The sequence below is a fragment of the Mustela nigripes genome, chromosome 17, assembly GCF_022355385.1.
Source record: "Mustela nigripes isolate SB6536 chromosome 17, MUSNIG.SB6536, whole genome shotgun sequence".
Classification (NCBI taxonomy): Eukaryota; Metazoa; Chordata; class Mammalia; order Carnivora; family Mustelidae; genus Mustela; species Mustela nigripes.
Window position 1 is genome coordinate 6,246,000 of NC_081573.1, and position 24,232 is coordinate 6,270,231.

Consider the following 24,232-nt stretch of genomic DNA (forward strand, 5'->3'; position numbering starts at 1 on the left):
AATTCTCAACAAGGTCACTTAGGTCAATGGCCTATCACGAAACAAAACCTTACAACAAGTACTAGGATTTGAGAATTGAGTGAGTTCTGCTTCCCTGGGTTGGAGAGAGCAATGTGGAGCGGGACACAGAGACACAGCTGAATCCATTATGAGGGTGAGATGGAGTTATGGGGGCTTGAGAGAAGGTTTCCCTGAAGACGAAGCATGGGGTCTAGGGCTTTTAATGAACATAAAGTCATGCTGCAGAGATTGTCCTGTCACCAGACTGCCATGCTGTATTCATAACATAAGTTCCCTTCTGTTTTCCAGTGAATGTTGTGCTAGTACTCTACGTACTGTGGTAAAGGTGACAGACCTCAGGCCTTCTACTTCCTTAGGATATGAGGTGATAACAGAAGAGCCAACACCGTATGTCCCGGCTGCTGGACTTCGATCTTATGAGGGAGCTCTTTCCAAGTAAGGGGAATAATTTCCCAGGGAAAGCTGATAATAGTATTGGATTCCGTTCATTGATATCACAGGGGTACAAGAGAATCAGGGGACCTGGGTCATTGATACAGGAATCAGCGGGAGAATGAATGAGCTTATCCAGTCTTACCAACCAACCCAGAAATTTCTGAATGAGGCCAACTACCTCTTCCTTTAGGAAGGCGTCTCGAGGAGCTATACACAAAAAGGCAGCAGATCTCATGCAAAGATCTGATTTTCAAGTTTAACGACTTAAAATTTAAGTTCATTTTTTATTTAAAAAATATTTTATTTATTTGCGAGAGAGAGACACACACACACATACACAAGCAGGGGAAATGGTAGGCAGAGGGAGAAGCAGACTCCCCACTGAGCAAGGAGGCGGATGGGGGACTCAATCCCAGGGCACTGGGATCATGACCAGAGCCAGATGTAGATGCTTAGCCAACTGATCCTCCCAGGTGTCCCAAAATTTAAGTTTAAATTGGCACATGTGACTACTGGCTATCATGTTACGCAGTACAGGTGTTGGCCCAAAAGATACTCCCTGGCTCCGAACCCCAATCTTGGTCTCAGTCAGGCAAGGGAGACCAGAGACCAGCTCTCAAGTGAGAAGAAGAAAGCACCTAGCTTAGGACTTTCCAGTTCCATATCTGGATGAGGATCCCCAGTGGACGAAGAAAACAAGACTGATATCCATCGTTTCCCTCCCTCTTAGCATCCTCATGTGTCCCTTACCACATGGAGACTGGAGGTAGAAGAGGAGCCTTAGTACTACGTGGGTCCTTACAACATATACATAATCTCACTGATGTCGTGGAATTTTAATCACAATAGAGTTCCATTCTCTTGGACACAGCGATGGATGAAGGCAGAATGTAGGCCAGGAATCTTCTCCTTAAAATTCTCAACAAGGTCACTTAGGTCAATGGCCTATCACGAAACAAAACCTTACAACAAGTACTAGGATTTGAGAATTGAGTGAGTTCTGCTTCCCTGGGTTGGAGAGAGCAATGTGGAGCGGGACACAGAGACACAGCTGAATCCTTTATAATGAGGATGAGATGGGAGTCATGGGGGCTTGAGAGAAGGTTTCCCTGAAGACGAAGCATGGGGTCTAGGGCTTTTAATGACATAAAGTCATGCTGCAGAGATTGTCCTGTCACCAGACTGCCATGCTGTATTCATAACATGAGTTCCCTTCTGTTTTTCAGTGAATGTTATGATGAATCACTATACAGTTGTTATGTGACATGGGATGAGCGTCTCCAGCTTTGTCCTTCCTCAGATTATGAAGACATGATAACAACAGGGCCAAAACCACGCATCCTTGCTGCTGAACCTCTGTCTTGGGAGGGAGCTGTTTCTAAGTAAGGAGAATGATTTCCCGGGGAAAGCTGATGGTAGTCTTGGATTCCATTCCTCAATATCACAGGGGCACAAGAGAATCCGGGGATTTGGGTCATTGATACAGGAATCAGGGGGAGGATGAATGAGCTTATCCAGTCTTACCAACAAACCCAGGAATTTCTGAATGAGGCCAACTACCTCTTCCTTCAGAAAGGCGTCTTGAGAAGCTGTACACAGAAAGGCAGCAACAATTGCAAAGATCACTGTGTTATTGGCTGAGCTGGGAAAGAATGAAAGTAACCAACTCAGTGCCTGGGAAACTGACTGCTGATGAGGAGAAAGGATGGGCTGGGGTTGGGAAGGGGCACTGGAAAATGTTCAGGGAAAGGGGAGAGCCTTTGGTGGTAGTGTTTGCCAATTTCTGTGGGGTGACTACTTCCATCAGGCGGATTTCAAACTACCAACATGCTGTCCCTGAACAGGACGTTGGAAATAGGTGTGCAGTAGCCCAACTACAGAGTATTTTCACCACTCAGGTACCATAGATGGAAATAACTTCAGTTGAGCAGAGTATGGTGGTGTCTTGCTGACTCAGTCAGTAGTGCATGCAACTTGTGATCTTGCGACCCTGAGTTCAAACCCAGATTACAAAAAAATAAATAACTAGACTTAAAAACAAAAGAGCACAGAGTATCATAAGATGTAGTAAAATAATTAGAAAGTCCCAAGTTTTCAGCATTTATTTTCTCTGTAATATAGATCTATTTAAATGAAAATTTTATATAATTTAATTTTATGTTAACATGTTTAACACTCTACCCACTAAATTCTTGGAAAAGTAACAGTCAGATCCCATGATCTGGGATAAGCTGGCTCGCACTCACCGGTGGCTTCCTCCCAGCTCCTAAACCTGACCTCAGCCACCCACTGGAACCCAGCATGCACAAGCAGAGAACAGAAGGCAGTGTATTTCCTCTCAGTGCTTTGCATGGGGGCTGACATAACCCATGGCTGATTTTGTAGCCTCAGACAAAGCACCAAGACTTAGGAGGGCAGGCCAAGTTTCTCTCCCCTGGCTTGCCCAAAACCCTTTTGAGAAAAGAGCTACAAATCCTTTTTTTTAACTCCATTTCTCCAAATATGCATCTTTATTAGCCTTGGTCTATGTATAGTTCCTCTGTGAATCCTTTTCATGTTGAAGTGAATAGAGATATCAAGGAATATATAAAGAATCTGTAGATCAAGGATTACATGTATAGAGCAAGAAATCAGGAGACTCTAAGAAAATGTCAGTGAAATCAGACATTTCATGATCCCATGGCATCAATCATGCAATAACTACTGTATCCCCAGAAACCAATGCTTTCGGTCCTCTTTCATCACACCCCTTCTTAGGAGCTGGGACTGTTGCCCCATGATCCCCCTGGTCTTGATTCATTCCACATTTCCAACTCCCCAGGGCAGAGATCGGATAGAGTTGGTTGTCCTCATCCAGAAAATATCACCTAAAGGGAGTATAGCTCAGTGGTAGAGCATTTGACTGCAGAAAATATGTTCAGGCACATTTCTCGCAGTCAGGCATTTCCTTCATGAATCACTAGCTCACCCTATATCTGATGATTTTCAACATTGGCTGAGTATTGAAATCATTTGGGAAGCTTTAAAAGTAATTATGCTGGGGCGCCTGGGTGGCTCAGTTGGCTGAGCATCTGCCTTCAGCTCAGGTCAAGATCTTGGAGTCCTGGATTTGAGTCCTGTGTTGGGATTCTTGTTCAGTGGGAAGCCTCCTTCTCCCTCTGCCTGCTGCTCCCCCTACTTGTACTCACATGTGGGCTCTCTCTTTCTCTGATTAAGAAAAAAAAAAAAAAAGTAATGATGCTGAGGTCCCGCCTCTGCCTCCTGATTTGATTGGTCTGTGCTGTGACCCATTTATTGTTTTTTTTTTCTTTAAAGCTTCCCAGGTGCAGTCGAATTTGGAGACCGCTCCTATGGGGCAGTATTCTACCCATGAGTCAATTGCTAATTCAATGTTTTTATTCCAATTGTCATAGATATCTATCATAACCATTTATTTACTTATTTATACCCAGTGTTCTTAAATCTTTATTTGACTAAATTCTATTTCATGAATAAGCCTGGTGGCCTCCCCTGTTTATTAGACTTTGGCAGTTAAAAAACAATAAACAAAAACCAAAAAACAACCAAGCAGTGGCATATCCAGAACAGTGCATATGCCAAGGGTGAGGGTAATCTACAGTTTTAATGTAGGAGAAGTATATCTTTTTTAAAAAGCCTCTCTCCCTCTGGCCACATCACCTCTTGGTTTTGACCTTTAAATATGGACACATTTTTCAAAAGTCATTTCTTTGCTTCTTCCAAGGTCTTCAATGCTGTCATCATCCACCTCTGATCATTTTTCCTGAATGACATCAAGTATGTCATCTGTAATGGCCTCCCCGAATGATCATTTCATCCTCTCCTGTTACTGAGGCACCACAGACTCTTTGAGAAAAAATAAAAAATGAAAACTCTGTTTCTTTTTTCCTTAGATTTTATTTATTTATATGACAGACAGAGATCACAAATAGGCAGAGAGGGAAGCAGAGGGGGAGGGGAAGCAGGCTCTCTGCTCAGCTGAGAACCTGATGTGGGTCTCAATCCCAGGACCCTGGGATCATGACCTGAGCCAAAGGCAGAGGCCTTAATCCACCGAGCCACCCAGGTGCCCCAACCCTGTTTCTTTTTTAAATTTTTGATTTAATATTTGAAAGACAGAGAGAGTGGAAGCAAGTGGGGTGAAGGGTGGAGGGAGAGGGAGAGAGAGAGAATCTCAAGCAGAGTCCAGCCAAGAGAGGAGCCCAACTCAGGGCTTGATCTCACAATGCTGAGATCATGACCTGAGCCGAGATCAGGAGTTGGATGCACAACCAACTGAATCATCCAGGCAACCCTCTCTGAGCTTCTTTAAGGCCACTTTTGAAATCCACAATGCCACGCATTCCTCTTACATATTTCTTTTTTGCTCTGGGATATTGGCAATCCTAACGTTTTGTGGTATTGTCTTCCTTTTTTACTTTATTTGACCCCTTCCACCTCTCTTCTGCTCTTCTCTCCCTTTTCCCTGCTGTGCGTTGACCCTCACTAAGTCCCGCTTCTTGTTTCTGTATCTTCTGCAGTAAGCTTTGCAAACTCATTTGGAACATTTTTTCTAAGCACTGTCTGCATTTAACAACTTCGGGCATATATACTCAGTGCATGCTGTTGGTAGTGAACAGACTGCACTGTAAAGGACTCCAGGTGGGTAGCGTGCATCTAACTTGCCCTCAGGTATTGCCTGATCTCCTTGGCCATGATGCCCACCAGATTCAGAAATCCCAGCAGTCATCTCCCAAACCCAGATGGGAGCCCAGTTTCCTGCTGCCTCTACTCCTTGCACCACCACCAGCTGAAGCGACACATGCCCAGTCAGGGCAACTTAAACAAAAAAGTGAAGTGTGACCACTTTGGACACCACCTAATAGGAGAAGACATAGAATGGTCAAGCCACATTTGGTCTGAGAGGTCCCCTTGGTCCTACTCTTCAGATACCTGGTTAAGAAACCTCACTTTGTCCAAGTCATCTCCTTTTTGAAAGTCTAATGGACTGTCCAGTAGAACTTTCTGGGATGATGGAAATGTTCCCTTCTGCATCAGCCAATATGGTAGCCATTTGCCACAGGTAGGTATGAAGCACTTGAAAAGTGGATAGTACAGCTGAGGATCTGGATTTTAACTTAATTTAGTTGAATTTAATTGAATTGAATTGAGATTTTAAATGGCCCCTCCTGGGTAGTGGCCATTGTTTGTGCAAAAGAGCTCTAGTTTTTAATCACATCCCCTTCATTTCCTTTGGTGAATTGATTTATTATTTATTTTTTTAAAGTTTTTTTTTAAAGATTTTTATTTTGTATTTTATTTTTTGTTATTTTTTTGTTATGAATAAATAAAAGATTTTTTATTTTTAAGTAATCTCCACACCCAACATAGGGCTCAAACTCATGCCCCAAGATCAAGAGCCACGTGCTCCACTGACTGAGCCAGTCGGTCACCCCTTGTGAGCTGATTTCTAATAATTTCCTTATTTTTGACATTCAAGGGCCCCAGGCATCAGTGGATCAGAAGACCAGGAATCTGCACAGATACTAGAATCAGGTAATTGTCTAATATAGAGGTGAAGCCAGGGGTGTGTAGTGGGCTGATGGAAATGTCCTGTGGTGTTATTGGTAGAAGACAGTTTTGAAGTCTTTGGGGTGGTGACAATCAAAAGAAATTTTTCTTAGCTCTAACACCATCCTCCTTACAATATAAATGGGAACAAGAAGCAGGTATAATCTTGGATATCATGACTGGAGTGGATTCCATATTCCAAACACTCTATTAAGGACATTAGCACATTCTCTTTTTGTTATCCAAGGGAACTTTACGAGTGTATCATCTAGACTCTGTGTCAAGACAAATAAAGCAAACTTAGAGGAGAGAAATCTTCCAAGTGAGGTGTGACAGCATTGGATTGTGTTTGAGTTAATTAAAAGGGGCTTGTTTTCATTTACCTTAATCCATGCCAAGACTTCAAAACATAAGCAATGTGTGCTTAATGATCTTGATCCTTTGTGACATTAGTACTCTGATTGGCTTTGGGCTAGAACACATTCCTACTGTATGAGAGTCCTAGGACGGCCATAGCAAGATACCCCAGACGAAGTGGTTCGGTGGTGGGTATTAAGGAGGATACGTATTGCATGGAGCACTGGGTGTGGTGCAAAAACAATGAATACTGTTACGCTGAAAAGAAATAAAAAAAATAGAAGTTAATTTTCTCATTGTTCTGGAGGCTAGAATTCTCAGATCAAGGTATTAGCATTTTTAGTCTCTGGTGAGGGCTCTTGTCCTGGCTTGCAGATGGTTACCTTCTCCCTGGGTCCCCACATGGCCTTTCCTCTGTGTATCCAGAGAGAGAGAGAGAGAGAGAGAGATCTAGTGTCTCTTCCTTGTCATATAAGGACACAAGGACACCAGTCCTATTGGATTAAGAGTTCTTTCTTATGACCTCATTTCAGCATTAGGACTTTCTTACATGCTCCATCTTCAAATTCAGCACTATCCCAGCCGATGTTCACTGGGTTGGAAAAATTTACCCGACTCGACTGTCCTAGATCCTGTCATTACACACTCCACTTCTAAGTGCTCATGGTTGGAAACTGTCCCACTTGGTGTGAAGTAGTTTGAAAGCCACCTGAGATTCTGGAGAGCAGGGCACTGGTGTTGGCTGTGTCCTGGTGCTCAGCTCAGCTCCTGTGCTTACCTGCCACGAGGTTGGGGGAAGCTCATCTGTGTTCACATGAACGGCTGACACCGTGTGCTATTTTCTGGAGGTGCCACACAGCTAGTACCAAGATTCAGAGCAGTTCTATAAGGTGTGGGTAGCATTAGTCTATCTGACATGGGAGAAAAAAAGTCTCAGAGTGGTTAGGTAACCGTCTGAGACTTTTCCTTTTTCCTATCCCAAATCCCTACTCTCTGCCAAATGAGATTCCATCATTTTTAATTCTTGATAAACCAATTTTCTCTGAGCACAGTATTTCAGAGACTTCTATCATCCAGGGTACAGATATTTGTTCTATGCAAATCATCCTCACCCAGAGTCTGAGCAGAAAGAATGGTATCCAGGAGCGCGTGCGTAGAGGGTCTCTAAGTGCTGCTGGGAAGACTCTCCCAGTTGGGTGGTGGAAATGCTGGGGGAACCAGAGGATGGTCTGCAGTGCCTTGGGTTGGATGGCGGTGAACACTAGGGTGAAGAGTTGTGACTTTCCTTCTTAAGCTTTCATGCTTGCTCCTTTTACGGACTTGTGTTCCCCCACCAGCATCGGGTGTTAGCTGCTGTTTGGGACCATGTAGAAATTTAGTTGCCATGGTTCCTGCCCTAGGTGAATACTGCTCCCCAACAAAGCCATCCAGCCTCACTTCCTTCTTAAATTTGGGGGTTCATTTTCAGTAGTGACCAAGAACATTCTTGTGCCTTTCTTTGTCTGGATTCCAAGGCCAAAGCCCCTTGTTCTCCCTCCATACTCTTCTCTCTGATATCTGGATTCCTAACAGCTCATGTGTAATTCAAAATCCAGAACGCCTTTAGGCCATGCCTTTTCCAGCAAATCCAATCTGACATGTACAATGTGTATTTTTCAGAAGAGACTTGCTTGGAAGAGAAGACACTAGTGCCCCTTGAGGCTCCTAAACTCTTTTCTGGGGTTGGACCAGCTTGTCATAGTTATCAGTTTCTGGGACCTGAAGGAAATGTGGATATTGAGTTGATTGATGAGAGTGCAAACAGATACAGGTAAGAATTGAAGATGTTGGTTGTTTCAATACAATTCTCCCATAAAGGAAGTATGTGCTGTGTGATACTTACATGTACACACCTACATGATAAGGTATGCGATTCACCCCTTCAACATTGGAAATTTTGTCAGGATTCTCTGATCCTATGCACTGAGTTGGTGTTTTAATTTCACCACATGTAGAATATAGAGAAAGTGGGGCCCTCAGAGTGTCATTAACTCGCCAGAGTGTTCTAATGTGGTGAAAGCCACAGAGGGGTCTTGAACTTTGCTCCACAAACACCATATCCCTCCACACTTTTCTTCTTTAATCAAAGACCCGGGGAGCCTGGGTAGCTCAGTCGATTAAGGGTCTGCCTTTGGCTAAGGTCATGAACCCGAGGTCCTGGGAATGAGCCCCAGGTTAGGTTCCCTGCTCAGCTTCTCCCTCTCCCTCTGCTGCTCCCCCAGCTCGTGCTCTCTCACTCACTCGCTCTGAAATACATAAATAAAATCCAAAAAAAAAAAAAATCAAAGTCCTGGTCTTCTCCCAGCATGACTATCACTCTGGCTCCTTTCAGCGTCCACTTCCCCATGGCTGGCTTCTATCTGTGGCCAGCGACACGCCTCGGATTCTTGGTAACAGCCGCGGTGACCGTGAGGATAGCATTCGATTCTTGGAGTCAGCATCCAGAACTGAAGTTACAGCCTGAGGAGCAGTGGATGGTGGCAGGCCCACTGTTTGATATCTCCGTGGAGCCCGAGGGGGTCATCGCTGAAATCCACCTCCCTCACATCATCTCCCTGCCAGGTAAGGAGAGGAAAGGGGGCTGTGGGGCTGGTGGGGAACACTGTCTGATGCCCTTTCTCATTGTCCTACAGCAAATGAGGTCGATATGTCTTGGTTCCATGTTGCCCATTTTAAGCACGAACGGATGATCCTAGAGGCGCCAGCCCGAGTGGAGCCTTTCTATGCCGTCCTGGAAAACCCCACCTTCTCTCTGATGGGAATCCTGCTGAGATTGACCAGTGCGATTGGTATTTCGGTCCCCATCATTTCCACGGCACTGCTCTATTATCACTTCTACCCTAAAGAGATTAAATTTCACCTGTACCTTATCCCCAGTGACTCCTTGGTGATGAAGGTAAGGTTGGCAGATTTGAAGAAGCAAGAACTATACGTCCACTTATAGCCTTGGAACTTGGACTCTGTTTCTGTTTGTTTGCTTTCTATATTTCTCTTTTTCTTTCTTTCTTTTTTTTTCCTTAAGACTTTCTTTATTTTCCAGAGAGAGAGAGAGAGAGTGAGAGAGAAAGAGAGACCAAGAGAGATAGAGAGAGAGCACAAGAAGGGGGAGAGTCAGGCAGAAGGAGAAGCCAGCTCCCTGCTGAGCAAGGAGGTGGATGGAGGACTCCATCCAGGACCCTGGGATCATGACCTGAGCTGAAGGTAGACGCTTAACTGACTGAGCATCGTTTATGCTCACATGAAACTCATGTTTCAGCATTGGACACCCTTCCTTTAAATGGATCTATGGATTTCTTTTAACGTGAATCAAATACGCAGATAAATGGATCGCTCCCTAATTTTTGCACCCAGATGGAGAAGTGGACATCACCAGCTTCTTTCCCCTTCCTGCCCCGACCTGATCGCTACCCACCAAGAGTATTTACTAATTAGACTGATGAAAGCATCTACTGTAATTGTTTTTTGACAGCAATTCTTGCTTGTTAATTCCAGAAAGTGTGTATTGAGCTGTAGCTAAGACTTGTCGAATGTTATTATTATTTTGTTGTTTGAGTTCTATTCTGTATCGTGGGTGGATCCTCAGAGAGCTCTGAGGTCTCTTCTGTTCTGCCTCTGGGTCTCTCTGGGGTGACGTCACTGCTGTATTGCTTGCTGGTGGGCAGGTGGCTGTCACCTCATGGAGCAGGAGCCTCGTCCCTCATAGATGCAGCTGCAGACAGCAATGGTTCTCTGCCGAGGCACAAGGAGAAAGCCTCTTTGTCCCCGGATTTGAGGAACACTCAGGCGATCCCTGCCACATTATACAAAGAAAAACCAAACTCTACAGAGATCTATAATAAAAAGAAACCCTTTGTGGGGGGAGCAACTGGTATCTCAGTTGGTTAAGTGTGTGACCTTTGATTTTGGCTCAGGTCATGATCTCAGGGTCTTGAGATGGAGCCCAGAGTTGGACTCTGTGCTGAGTTTGGAGCCTGCTGAAGACACTCTCTCCATCTTCCTCTGCCCATTCTGCCCCGCAAAGGAAAAAACAAACAAACAAACAAACAAAAATGAAATAAATCCCTAGCTCTGAGATAACCAGCAGGAAAATTTTATTAATACACGTCTCTCGTGCACCAAGCTGGGGCAGTTGGTGGAGCATGCAGCTGTGGATCTCAGAGCTGTGAGTTTGCTCCCCACATTGTGTACAGAGATTACTTGTCCAGAGGCATATGTTTACTTTTAGCTTTGCTCCCTCATTTGCTTCTGCTGCTTCTTCCTCAGGCAATAGATGAAGAAGAAACTAAGTTTAACGGTGTGCGTCTACAGACCTCCCCCCCCTGTGGAACCCCTGCATTTTGGTTCCTCTTATATTGTGTCTGGTTTGGCCCACCTGGAAATAACGCCCAAGGTCAGTAGAATTTGGATGTAACTCAAATTTCACTCAGGTTTCAAAATTTTGTACTTTTTTTTTTTTTTTTTAAAGGAGAGGGTTAGTAGCTCAGATGATTATTCTCCAAACCATATCCTGATAGGAGCTCAGCTACCTTTCCTTCCATGGAATAATACTAATTCCTAAAATTGTAAATTTGAAAAGATTGTTGACCATTCTCCTTTTGTTTTTCCCTCATCCAGCCACAAGACTGTATAGGAAATGGCTAATATTTCAGTGACCAGTTCACTGCAGGCAAACAGGCCTTTCTACCCCCACCGTCAACCCCCTGACACTTTAAGTCAAGTGCTGTGCTTCTTCTAGGAGTTGAAATTATCCTACAGGAGTCCTGGAGAACCCCAGTCATTCTCTAAAGTCTTTGCTGGGAAGATGGAGGAACCAATCACATTTGAAGTTACCGAACAAACATGCAAGACTTCGGTCTGGCACACTTTGGTGAAGCCAGGTAGGTAAAAATATGATGTTTAAATTTGGGGGGATAAAAACAAATTATGCACCTCTTTTCTGGGTTGTAGTGATGTGTGCCAGAGGAGAAGGTCTGTTTATGGTCCCATTGCAGAGTAGAAAATAAATCTACTGCCAGCTTAGAGTCCATGTTGAGTTGAAACAAAAGTGTAGACACTGTTCAAGTTTGCCTGGGATAGGGATGGCTGTTGCTATCAAGAATTGGACCCTCTCATACGTAGGAGGCAGTGAACAGAGATACTAATCATAAGAACCAATGGAGCAGAAGTCAATTTAATTCTATGTCCAGGGCAATTTTATAGTTTTCATACATAAAGACTAATCAGCTGCTGAAGGAAGGGCACAGAATTGATCAGAAGTTGAAAGAACAACAGGGCTTTTAGGAAGAACATGTAACACCATGTGGAAGGCTTCATGGTAAACAGACTCTAGTGACTTTCCCAAATAAGGCTCCAATTGGCAAATCTCCCACCAACTTATATGTGTGTTCAACGTATAAATTTTGCACTATCACAATCCCAGTATTATAGGGTTAAAAGAATATCATTACTTATTTTTGAAATGTACTCACTTTATGATGGTATTTCGTGTCTAAAATACATTTGCCTGGAGGATGATTTATGTAGAATAGTGTGATAATGTTACCATAGCTTTCTCATTTCCTCACATATTGGCTTAGAAATAGAAATAGAATATTCAAAAAACTGTTTCTTCCTCTGATGCATTTCCTTGGTGGGCAGTGGGTGACCTTCTAGTTAATTGGGTTCCATTAGGTATATCAATGTTCCAATGGGATCCTTAACCCAGGAAATGGAATCAAATTGTTTTAGTGCATTGCATCGAAGACTAGAGAAACTGCAGGGGCACCTGGCTGGCTCAGTCAGAAGAGTCTGTGCCTCTTGATCTCAGAGTTGGGAGTCTGAGCACCATGTTGGGTGTAGAGATTACAAGAAACAACAATACCTAAAAAAAAGAAAAAGAAAAACTAAATAAGGTAAATGGTTCATTTTCCAACTTTTCCTTCTTTCCTAGTGGAGCTCCAGTGTCGTGCTGCATCACCGCCTTCTCCCTTCTCAGGTGAGTGCAGTGTCCACACCAAATGTCTGGAGGTTTTGAGGGGTGTGAGGTGGCTCAGTGAGGGATCCTACCTTCTCTTCAGTTACAGAGACTGAGTGCTGTCGGACACAAAGAAGGAGTCTGAGCCACTTGAGTGAATTTATGGGAGGGTTTAATAAGCAGACTCTGAGCATGCAACCACGTCTTATTGGGGAAAATATCTTGCATCTGAGGAAGTCTCAGTGAAAGTAGTTCGATATGGCTGGAGATGAAACTCTAGAGGGACTGAGTACACCTGAGACCAAAGGCAGGCAAGAAACAGAAGTTGAAAGCAGAAGGTTGATGGCTGAACTCTTTTGGTCCTTAGGCTGAGGGCAAAGGGGGACTCAGGAAAGGTGGGTAGCAATGCACTCACTGTTCTGAACAGTGTGGATGACTGTGGGTGTGGAATGGACAGGAAATGGGAGCCAGGTTAGGAGGTTGTGAAAATTGAGAACAGGGATTAGCTGGGAAATGGTTAGTTACTGGAGAGGATATGTAGCAGAGAAAGAAATTATGCAAAGTAAGGAGTCAAGGGGTGCCTGGCTGGCTCAGTCAGAAGAACATGTGATTCTTGATCTTGGGTAGTTGTGAGTTCAAGCCCCACCTTGGGAGTAGAGATCCTGTAATAATAACAACAACAACAACTTTTAAAAATAAATAAGATATAATAAGAGTCTGAATTCAGAGGACTACATTATGACCTCCACATTGTCAGCTTTGTCAGTCTCCACACAGTAAAAGTGACAGGCCTCCTGTCCCAAAACAGATCATCCGGAGGAGAAAGGGAACATCCCCTGATCCCTCTTACTCCTCAGGTGTCACACTGGCTTCATATGGCACAAACCCACTTCCTGGCCAGCTGGTGTTATGGTCAGGGGGACCAGAGAGGCAGATGAGCTACAGAAAATTAGACCCCATGCCTGGAGTTGCTGTTGGGTTCAAACCCAACCACGGATACAGTTAAGAATGACGTAAAGAAGATTTCACAAAGGAAATTGAAAGGGTTTATGTAGGTGGTGAGTGTGTAGCACCAAGAAGACGTCTCTTCCCTTCCTCTTCTACAAGCTCTAGAGCGAGAGCTACCTGGTGTCAGAAGGATGAAACCCACCCTTGTGTGCTCTCTCTAGAACACCCTCAGAAGCGGCTGCCAGCCCACGTCCTGCGTCAGATCATTCTGGCCAGCATGCACTGTGAAGCCTGACATCTCTCTCCCCGTCTTTGCCTTTTGGCCTGGTGGCATCTTGTATTTAATACCAGAATCCTATTCCTCAAAAGCCTCCTCTGATACTAACTCTTCTGTGAAGACTTTGCTTGAAAGTCTAGTCATCCCCTCCTTTCTGAGCCAAGGGCTATGGTTGCATTTTTCTCCTATGGAATTATGGTGATAAAAATGATCATGGAGACAAATGCAGCTTATGGAATGCCTGTTTCATGGCAAATTTCTGGGTACATAAAGGTGTACATTATACTCACCGCTTCTGTCTAGTCCTGTCAATGCACTTTGGCTGGCTTCCACAGAAAAGCATGGAGGAGCATCAGAGTGAACATGGCAATGGTAGTAGTCCTGTATGGAACGTAGTCTGAGACAGACACCCCCCCCCCCCACACTCATGGGGTTTCTACTCCAGCAGGTGAAAACAGTGAAGCTGATTTCGCAGTGCTTTTCAAAATACAGTTGTGACACACGTTCCAAAGGAAAATTAGAGGGATATAAGGGAGGTTGAAATGGGAGGCTCAGATCTAACCTTGAGGGAGTTGAAAAAGTTTCAGAGTGTATTGTGGAGAGAGGCAAAAGTGAAATTTATGTCCAATGAAGAAGATGGAATAGAAATTGCTAAACAAATGAGGCAGCAAGAATAGGTTAAGTTGAGAATCTTTTTGAGAGGAACTTCATTCATTCAAATTGAGGAGTCACTGAACGGACACTTCCAGTAATTTTTCAGGAGAAGCACCAAGACTTCACAGAAATCACATCGTTCAATGAAGGTGTTTGGTTATAATTGTGATGACTGGACATGAATGATCTTCACCACTGTGTTAAAGAACAGAAGCTCTAGAGGCATGAGTTGTATATAGAAACCAATCCCCCTTTTGGGTCACCCTTTTGGGTGGCTGAATTGATTAAATGTCTGACTCTTGATCTCGGCTCAGATCATGATCTCAGGTTTGTGAGATCGAGCCCTGTGTCCAGATCCACACTGGGTGTGGAGCCTGCTTTAGACTTTCTCTCTCTCTCTCTCTCTCTGCCTTTTCCTCCTTACTGGTGCTCTGTCTCTCTCTCAAAAAGAAAAAAGAAAAAAAGACAGTCATTCCTTTAATGAAGAAACTGAGGAATTCGAAAGCGATATGTTTTAGCCAAGGTCACACAGGTATGATGTGTGGTCACCAGTGTGAACCCTGAGTTGGCATGATGCGAAATACCTTCTTCTCTCCAGTGTTCTCTGTCCCCTCTGTGTTGTACTTCACCCGTTAAATCTCTTTCTACACAGTTTATCAGAAGACCGTTGAGGGTGGAGAGCTAGTCTACTACACCTTGACGTCTGGTATCCTGTGTACCAATGTGTGAACTTGAAATATGTTAGAAGGATGAATAGATGAATGTGGAAAAAGATAGGCCTTCTGTGGGATTCCAGTGAAAATGAGAAATAAAGAAGGAGAGGTGCTCAAAGCTTAAAGAAGAGGGAATAGAATTGCAGAAGAGGGATCACCAAGTTTCCCTAGATTCATACACCCCTGGGAATGGACTGGAAATCCTGAGGATGTGTGTGTAAGATCTGGGCAACATGCAAAAGAGAATGAGCAATATCTCCACACAGAATTATGCCTTTAAGCAGTGGCTGGGTGACTCAGCTGGTTAAGTGTGTGACTCTTGATCTCAGTTTGGGTCTTGACTCAGGGTCATGAGTTCAGGCCCCATTTGGGGCTCCATGCTGGGCCTGGAGCCTACTTAAATTAAAATATGTGTGTGTGTGTGTGTGTGTGTGTGTGTGTGTGTGTGTGTGTGTGTTTACATTGAGCATACATCTTGAACCCCATAAGTGAGCTATCCCTTTCTGAATCTGCAACTCTTTCTTGTGTCCAGCTGAGATCTTTATGAAGGAGAACCACCGGCACCTGCGAGCCAGGCTGGGGGACCTGAGCGGAGTACTAGATGATCTTCAGGACAGTGAAGTCTTCACCGAGGAAGAGAAGGAGCTGGTGCAGCAGTTTCCAACACAGCAGAGGAAGAATGAGACCCTGTTGAGGATGGTGGAGAAGAAAGGGCCCCAGGCCCTGGAGATACTCTTCAGAAGCCTTCAGCAAAGAGATCCTTACCTGATGTCCTACCTCAGCCAGCAGAGTTTATAACATTGACTCAGGTCAATACTCAGGAAGAGAGAATCCCGTGTCCTCCACGGATAATGGATAAAGAGGGGTGCTTGGGTGGCTCAATCATTTAAGTGTCTGACTCTTGATTTCAGCTCAGTTCGTGATCTCGGGATCGTGAGAGTGAGCTCAGCTCTCAGCTCCACACTAAGGGCGAGTCTGTATGAAATTGTCTTCCTCTGCCCCTCTTCCCACTCTCTCTCTCTCTCAAATAAATAAATTAAATAAATCTTTTAAAAACAAGAAGGAAAGTGGATAAACAGACGTGTGATCATTGAGTTCAGTGTCTATGACAAAAGAGGTCCAGGTGACACCCAGCCACCACACAGGTTTTACTGAGGACTGATGTGTAACTAGGCAGATACCTATTTCTGTGTCCTCATATCTTCCCCTCAACAATATCTCAAGAGAGTAGGAATATTCACACTAAATATTTTTAAAACTATTTTTAATTAACATTTAATGTATTATTTGCCCCAGGGGTACAGGTCTGTGAATCGTCAGGCTTACACATTTCATAGCACTCACCATAGCACATTCCCTTCCCAGTGTCCATAACCCAGCCTATCCCTACCCCCACCCCCAGCAACTGTCAGTTTGTTTCGTGAGATTGAGCCTTTTATTTCATACTAAATATTTTTAAAGTCAAGTTTTTAAAAAATCCCATTTCATTCATTGACACATTTCTTGGAAATCTGGGCAGAGGAAGGCAAGACCAGGTGTGGTTATGATTGACAGGGCCCAGGGAGACCAAGTCTCCTGAGTCATGTGAGAAGCAATTCCAGTGAACATTATATCTGAGCTGTTACCTGCTCAGAACAGAAGCCAGGAAGGCTTACAAAACACTCCCTGTTGAGGACGTTCATGACATTCACAAATTTTGATTTGTTTTTTAATACACTGTGACTTAACATTTTATCCGTTGCTATTTCTATTAGGGTGATGAAAAGTCCCTTGATGAAATAGAGCTCAGGAGTGGAAGCAAATGCCAACATTGGCAGAAAAACTTTGGTCTTTGGTATATAGGATGGTACCAGGAATGGGCACATTCTGGGTCACACAACTTCATGGAACAGCTCTGTGGATCGCAGAGGCGGAGTATGGATGAACAGTGTCCACAGAAGCAGCGTGGGGGAAAAGGAGGAGCATCCGGTGGTTGTGAGGGAGGCCCTCCTGGCAGGTATGTCACAGAAATAGGCAGAGCCTGCCACTGGGGTTCTGCCATTGGACCCTGCCATTTTGTATGCGTCCCAGCTGCCTTTGGACCAGTGTTTGCGTGACATAAGTAATGCTATCCTCTGACTTTGAGCCTAGTTATTTCCTTGTATTTGAAGTGAGTTTGTGGAAGACAGCCTAGAGTTGGGTCAGTTGGCTTTTGGGTTTTTTTTTTTAAACCCATTTTGACAACGTCTGCTCTTAAAGTGACGTGTTTGGCCATTTGCATTTAACATAATTCTTGTGTGGTTAGGATTTAGCCGAGGGCAGCCCTTTTAGTATTTGTTTTCTGTCTATTCCCTTTGTGCTGCATGGCTATCTTTCCTTTCTAGGCTTTTTTAGGGCTTACTTGAAGAGTGTTTAGTATTCTACCTTAATTTATCTATTGTGTTTTTTATGGTATGTGGTTTTGCATTTCTTAGTGATTGTGTTAAAAATGAAGAGATACCTCCTGAATGCGTTGGTCCTCATATCCATAGTGTGTGAATTAAAGTTGAATCTAGAAACCTTAGCACCATTTTGGCCATGGTAACTTTTATGACCCAGTTGTTTTCAATATTACCTCTGTGTATAGTAAGATTCCAATCATAAAAATGTTATGTATGTTTTTTTACTTTCTTTTTTTAATGATTTGATTTATTTATTTAGAGAGAGATGAACAGAGCATGAGTAGGGGGAAAGGCAGAGGGAGGGAGAGAGAGAATTCAGACAGACTCTGTGCTGAGCATGGAGCCTGAGGCAGGGCTCCCTCTCATGATTCTGAGATCAAGACCTGACCCGAAATCAAGAGTTGGACACTTCACAGACAGCCACACAGGTACCCCTGTTTTGTTTGCAATTGATGCGTATGTTTTAAGAACACATGAAGAGTATAATCTATGATATGTGCCCAGATATTTACCATTTTTGTTGAGTAATTTTGTTCTGTAATCCTGATATTCCAAATGTCATTGAACTTCCTCTGGTGATTCTTTTTTTTTTTTTAAACTTATTTATCTTTTTCTTTTTCAAGATTTTATTTATTTATTTGACAGAGAGAGAGAGAGAGAGATCACAAGTAAAGAGAGAGGCAGGCAGAGAGAGGGGGAAGCAGGCTCCCTGCAGAGCAGAGAACCCATGCGGGGTTCATGACCTGAACTGAAGGCAGAGGCTTAACCCACTGAGCCACCCAGGCACCCCTTAAGCTTGTTTACGTTTTTTAGTGATTTCTACACCTAACTTGGGTCTCAAACTCATGACCCTGAAGTCAAGACTTGCACACTCTACTGACTGAACAAAACAGACACCCCAACAATTCTTTTAAAGCAGATCTCCTGACTATGGGTTTACTTAATTTTTGTTCATCTGAAGATGTCTTTGTATTGTTTTCACTCCTGAAGTACATTTTTGCTGGCTATAGTGGCAGTTCCTTTTTTCAGCCATTTATATCTGGTTTCCATTGTTTCTAATGAGAAATAGCTCGTCATTCAACTTGTTTCCTGGACATAAGGTATCATTTGTCTCTGTTTTCAGTTTTCAACAATTGGATTATGATAGATCTGGGTATGGATTACTTTGGGTTTGCCCTATTTGGAATTCATTTGATTTCTTAAATTTGTAGCCTTATGTTCTTTCACAAAACTTGAAAGTTTACAAATATTATTTCTTTAGATAGATAGACAGACAGACATACTGAGTTCCCAGGTGCCTCTAATTACCTTTTTTTCAATCCTGCATTTCTTTCTCTTCTCCTCTGGGACTCTGAGGGTATGAATGTTAGATTTTTGTTGGCCCATAGTTCTGTCAGATTTAATTGTTTTCCTATCACTTCCTCTCCCTGTTGTTCTGATTGCATAACACTTATTTATTTATATTTTAAAATTTTTTAAAGATTTCATTTATTCAATTATTTATTTATTTAGAGAGAGAGAACAAGCACAAGTGCAGGAGGTGTAGAGGTGAGGGAGAGAGAGAATCTCAAGCAGACTCTGTGCTGAGTGCAGAGCCTGACATGGGGCTTGATCCCACAACCCTGACGTCATGTCTTAAGCTGAATCAGGAGTCATATGCCCAACTGACTGAGACATCCAGAAGCCCCAACTCTTACTGATTTATTTTTCAAGTTCATTTTCTTTGTTATCTGTGTTCTTCTAGTGAGTCCATTCTCTGAATTTTAATTTTTGGCTTTTGTATTTTTCAGTTCTAGACTTTGGTTGTTCTATTTTCCATTTCTTCACTTACATTCTATTTTCACGTTTTCTATGTCATATATTCTATTTTGCACATATCTTTATATTATGCAAGTGTGTTAGCAGTTGCTTGTTAGAACAGTTTTAGAGCATTTCCTGTAACGTCTTTTTTAGGTAATGCCAACATCTGTGTCATCTCATTATCTGATGTCTATTGATTCTTAGTTTCTGTATAAGCGGAGACTTTTTTGGCTCATCCTCATATTTTGAATAAATTTGGTTTATGCTCTGGACATTTGAATGTGAGGTTACAAGACACTGGGTCTTGTTTATGTGCAATGAAGAATGTGGATTTTTTTTCTAAATATTTCATTTTTAAGGAAGGTTCAAATGTTCCACTGACTGAGCCAGCCAGGTGCCCCTGGATTTTTTTTTTTTAATCTTACAGTTTTCAAAGACTGTGCAGTTCTCTTAAGATCTACCATATGTATGTGTCTATGGATTGGACAGAAGTCTCCCAGCTCCTCAGTTTTCAAAGTTCTCAAGATCCTAAATAGGGCCAGATCTATGTATACCCAGGTTGAGCTCAAGCAGAGGAGTTCATATGACTATGAGTCTTCATTCCAGAGCTTCTCTCTTTTCATTATTGTTCTAGCGGGGGCAAGGGTAATTTATGACTTTTCTTTTCAAAGATTTTATTCATTTGAGAGACAGAGTGAGTGAGAGAGAGCATGAGTGGGGGGGCAGTGGGAGAGGGAGAAGCAGAACTGTAACACTGCATGGTCCCAGTGCAATCAATCAGTTAGGTCTCCTCGGGAGAACACAGGCAAAGGGTCCTAGCTCTACCAGAGGACCCGGACGTAAGGGCCTCTTGCAGAATGTGTTTGCCCCAATGTCTCCAGTTAATAAACTCCCTCCTGACATACTGGATGGTAATTAACTAAGTAGACCTCCTCAGAATAAACCTAGGTTGCTGGAGGAAACACAGGGTGGGGTGCTGACTCTCTCTCTCTCTGTTCCTCCTAATAGATGTGGGAACTTCTCCCTTGTTTCCGGGTTAATGGCTATAATTGGAACCAAGTGTCTCTAATTTTTCTCCCCCAGGATGGGGACTTTCGGGATTATTCCCCAACAGCTGCCCAAACTCCCTTTCTTTCAGAGAAATTCCCTGTCTTCTCTTGCCTGACACAGACTCCTGATTCCACTTTGGAGGAAAAACAAATGTACACCATTCTGCGTCTGCTCATCTGTCTGGGCTGACAGGTTTTAGGACTGGGAACTTTCTTTTTCTGCCTTCTGGCAGCACTCTGTGCCTTCTGCCTCTTCCCCCCTCCTCTTCCTGTTTCTGCACCATCCTGTGTGCCGCTGGCCTTCGGGACACCGTTCACTTCAGATTTCCCCACCAGTGTCTCAGGTAAAAATCGACAAAGGGAAACAAACTGATCGGCTTTTAAAAGAGAACTCAGGACAAACATAATTTGGTGTTTAAACTAATTTAAGTGTGCTGGTTTAATTAAACATGTCTTGAAACTTATCGGCATTATATGTGAAACTTTTATTCTACCAAGATTTACTGAAAGTCAGATGAGCTCATGATATCTGTTGCAGTTTTTCGTTTGTTTGTTTGTTTGTTTGTTTGTTTATTTTCTAAGGTTTATTTGTTTGACAGAGACAGAGAGCATGAGCAGGGGGAGCAGGAGGCAGAGGAAAAGACAGACTACCCACTGAGCAGGGATCCCATGAGGGACTCAATCCCAGGACCTCAGCATCACGACCTGAGCCAAAGGTGGTCCCTTAACCGACTGAGCCACCAGGCATCCTAAAATGAATGGATTTTAAAGGTACACTAGTAGAAGATTGAAATTCTGCTTTCTCTCAGTTCAGAAGATTAAGTTTTTGTAAATTGTTGGTCTACTCTTGAAAATGGAAATGAATTTGTTTTTTTCTTTATCTGCCCAGGAAAACCAGTTTCTCTATTTTGTCTTTTCCGGTCTTTGATTACTTAAAACTTCTCAGTACTAAAGGAGCTAACTTTGCTCACAGCTATATGACCCTACATATTTGCCTTTGGAAACTTAGGTCATTTTGGTCAAATATGTAATTAAGTTTTGGGCTTATAATGATCTGTAATTCTACTCAGGTATGTGCTTTATAGCTGAGTTGTTTTTTTTTTTTGTTTTTTTTTTTTTTTTTTTTTTTAACAAACTTCCCCAAGGTTTAAATCATAAACAAAGTCTTTTTGACCAATTAGGCTTGTTTATTTGGTATCCGAAGTTACCTGGAAAACACCAGCAAACAAGTAATAAGCCTCGGGTTATGTTGTCTGGATAAATCTAGCTATTCTGGAGATGATATACAATTCCTAAAGTTGTAATAGGTTTTGGTAATTATGTCATCACTTAACACTGTAATTACTAAAATGTTTTATGTCCAGGGTGCCTGGGTGGCTCAGTTGGTTAATCGTCTGCCTCTGGCTCAGGTCATGATCCCAGGCTTATAGGATGGAGTCCGTCATGGGCTCCTTGCTCAGCTGGGAGCCTGCCTCTTCCTCCCTCCCTGCCCCTCCCCCATCATTGCTCTCTCTATCCCAAATACATAAACAAAATCTTTAAAAAAAGTAACCTGAACAAGAATTAGTAACATGGGACTAAATGAACTAAGAAAAGGATTATAGTTTTGTGACTCTTGTTTAAAACATTGCCAGTTCTCTAATGTTTGGTCTTGTAGATTAAAAATACTTTCTCTTAAGAAAACTATGACTCCAGAAATGTAATAAAATATACGTTTGTAAACAAATGGAAAGAGTTTACTTTTCCATCAGAACCCTCTGAAATTCAAAAGGTCTCTCAATATTCTTTCTTCCATGGTAATTATAGTCATTTGCGAAAGTTCAATAAGATTCTGGTCTCCTGGGCTCTTGGGTGGCTCAGTCATTAAGCGTTTGCCTTCAGCCCAGGTCATGATCCCAGGGTCCTGGGATTGAGCCCTGCACTGGGCTCCTCGGTGAGAAGCCTGCTTTTCCCTCTCCCACTCCATCTGCTTGTGTTCCTTCTCTCTGTGTTTCTCTCTCTCTCTGTCAAATAAATAAAATAAAATCTTTAAAAAAAAACTTTGTTATAATTGGACTTGTTTCGCAAACAAATTATTCTTGATTAGGCGATCTCTACAAATGAGGGTTATTATAGAGAGAAGTTATATTTCAATAATCCACCTTTGCGGATGTTCATTCTAGTTCTGATTGTCTTTAAAAGTTGCGTGTGGGGAACCTGGGTGGCTCCGTGGGTTGAGCCTCTGCCTTCAGCTCAGGTCATGATCTCAGGTCCTGGGATCGAGCCCCACATAGGGCTCTCTGCTCAGTGGGGAGCCTTCTTCCCCCTCTCTGCCTGCTGCTCTGCCTACTTGTGATCTCTGTCAAATAAATAAATAAAATCTTAATAAAAGTAGTGTGTGCCTAAGCTAGGCAACTTGATGTAAACTTCGGAGTAATGGCCACGATAGCTTTGGCTGCCTCTTTGGTGGGTCTCCAGGACTTCTGGTAGGACTACCACATAAAATAAACAAAACGGCATGTTTACCCAGAAGGACTCGAAATGATTCTTCCCAGGTGCTAAATGCACTTAACTGAAAGTTACGTGAGGTCAGAGAGGGACTTCTCGAAAGCCAGACCACTGTTGATTATCTCCTATTACCCCACCATTTAGGATGTGAGGCGTTTCTTTGCATGTGTTGCTTCAGCATGGCGCTTAACTCTTGCAGGGGACATAACTCTTAATAGGGGACATTTGTGATCAGTTAAATAACATCAAGGTATCACTGTTCTGTTCAATGGAATTGGTAACTGAGGCTCCTACCTAGGAGATGTGATCTCTTGAGCTTGACATTTCTTTTATGCTTATTCTTTTGCATGTGTGATATGTGGATCATCTGCTGTCTGTTATGACTCCCTGCACCCCAGAGCCATTCTGTGGGCCCCTAGACCAAACCCTGGATAGATTCCAACAGCATACAGCACACTGCCCCATTTTGGCAGGAAGCAGCCAGAGCCCTCATCATCCTATCCCCTAAGGGCAGTTAAGGATTCTATTCTATTCTATTCCAAAGGAATGAGTGAAAAGGAAAGGGTTAAGGTATAGACAGGGAAGGTAGGGGATCCCTGGCTGGGCTCTGAAACTATTCTTGGCAGGCAGAGGTGCTAAGACACAGTGAACAAGAGAGAACAGAATAGACCAGAACACCTGGCTTCCGGGGTGTTAGGGAAGTAATATTCTTTGGTTGCTACAGTGTGATCACGAAAAATGACTCAACCTCAAAAAAAAAAAAAAGGAAGTCATTAAAGGTGTTGTCGATAGTCCTTGATCAAACCAAACTAACACAAGTATCTCAAGGTCATGAGCTGCCTTGTCAAGTTTTCAATAAAAGACCAGTCTTGACAGTGGTCAAGTGGTCCCACTATGTTGTTTCTCAGTGGAAACCCATTTGGGACCCCCTCACTCTAGAGAGCTTTTCCTGTCCTTTCTGGTCTCACCTTCACTTAAAAAACTTTCACTCCATTCACCCTTTTATATCTGCAAGATTCATTCTTCAACTCTGGGAGACAACATCCCTGCAATCCTACATTACTATTGTAATGAACCTTGCCCTTAGAAGACCATGGACTTAACGCATGTTGTGTGTGTTCTGACTGCTCCACTGTCCTGCCTCTCCCCATCTCTCTCCCTCCCCTTGGGCCTCCCTAGCCCCCAAGACACAACAATATTGAAATTGGGCTCATTAATATCCCGACAATGGCCTCTCAGTGTTCAAGTGAAAGGGAGTCTGAGAAACCAACTGAGGGTTTTATTTTTATTTTTTAATTAATTAATTAATTAATTTTTAAAGATTTTATTTATTTTATTTGACAGACAGAGATTACAAGTAGGCAGAGAGGCAGGCAGAGAGAGAGGGGAGGAAGCAGGCTCCCTGCTGAGCAGAGAGCCAGATGCAGGGGCTCGATTCCAGGACCCTGGGGTCATGACCTGAGCCAAAGGCAGAGGCTTTAACCCACTGAGCCACCCAGGCGCCCCCCCGA

At 43.1% G+C, this 24,232-nt stretch overlaps 2 protein-coding genes and 1 pseudogene across 3 annotated transcripts in view; 2 read left to right on the forward strand and 1 right to left on the reverse strand.

The window, feature by feature from the left end:
- Positions 1–15,947, forward strand: part of LOC132005909 (caspase recruitment domain-containing protein 8-like) — a 34,954-nt gene extending 19,007 nt beyond the window's left edge. Inside the window, 11 exon segments of the mRNA XM_059383421.1 lie at positions 310–456; positions 1,683–1,838; positions 5,954–6,009; positions 8,041–8,191; positions 8,753–8,982; positions 9,054–9,316; positions 10,684–10,734; positions 10,736–10,810; positions 11,156–11,297; positions 12,350–12,394; positions 15,498–15,947. Of these exon segments, the coding sequence (XP_059239404.1) occupies positions 310–456; positions 1,683–1,838; positions 5,954–6,009; positions 8,041–8,191; positions 8,753–8,982; positions 9,054–9,316; positions 10,684–10,734; positions 10,736–10,810; positions 11,156–11,297; positions 12,350–12,394; positions 15,498–15,763 (1,582 nt within the window). The 3' untranslated portion in view covers positions 15,764–15,947.
- Positions 4,151–5,203, reverse strand: LOC132005781 (density-regulated protein-like; annotated as a pseudogene).
- A 4,564-nt stretch (positions 15,948–20,511) lies between the features above and the next one.
- LOC132005911 (caspase recruitment domain-containing protein 8-like) overlaps positions 20,512–24,232 on the forward strand; it is a 26,640-nt gene continuing 22,919 nt past the window's right edge. Inside the window, exon 1 of one of the 2 annotated variants that reach the window (XM_059383426.1) lies at positions 20,512–20,578. The gene's annotated coding sequence lies outside the window, so the exon portion shown is untranslated. Of the gene's footprint in view, positions 20,579–20,859; positions 21,006–24,232 lie in introns of those variants that run through there. The other variant, XM_059383427.1, reaches the window with a different exon arrangement.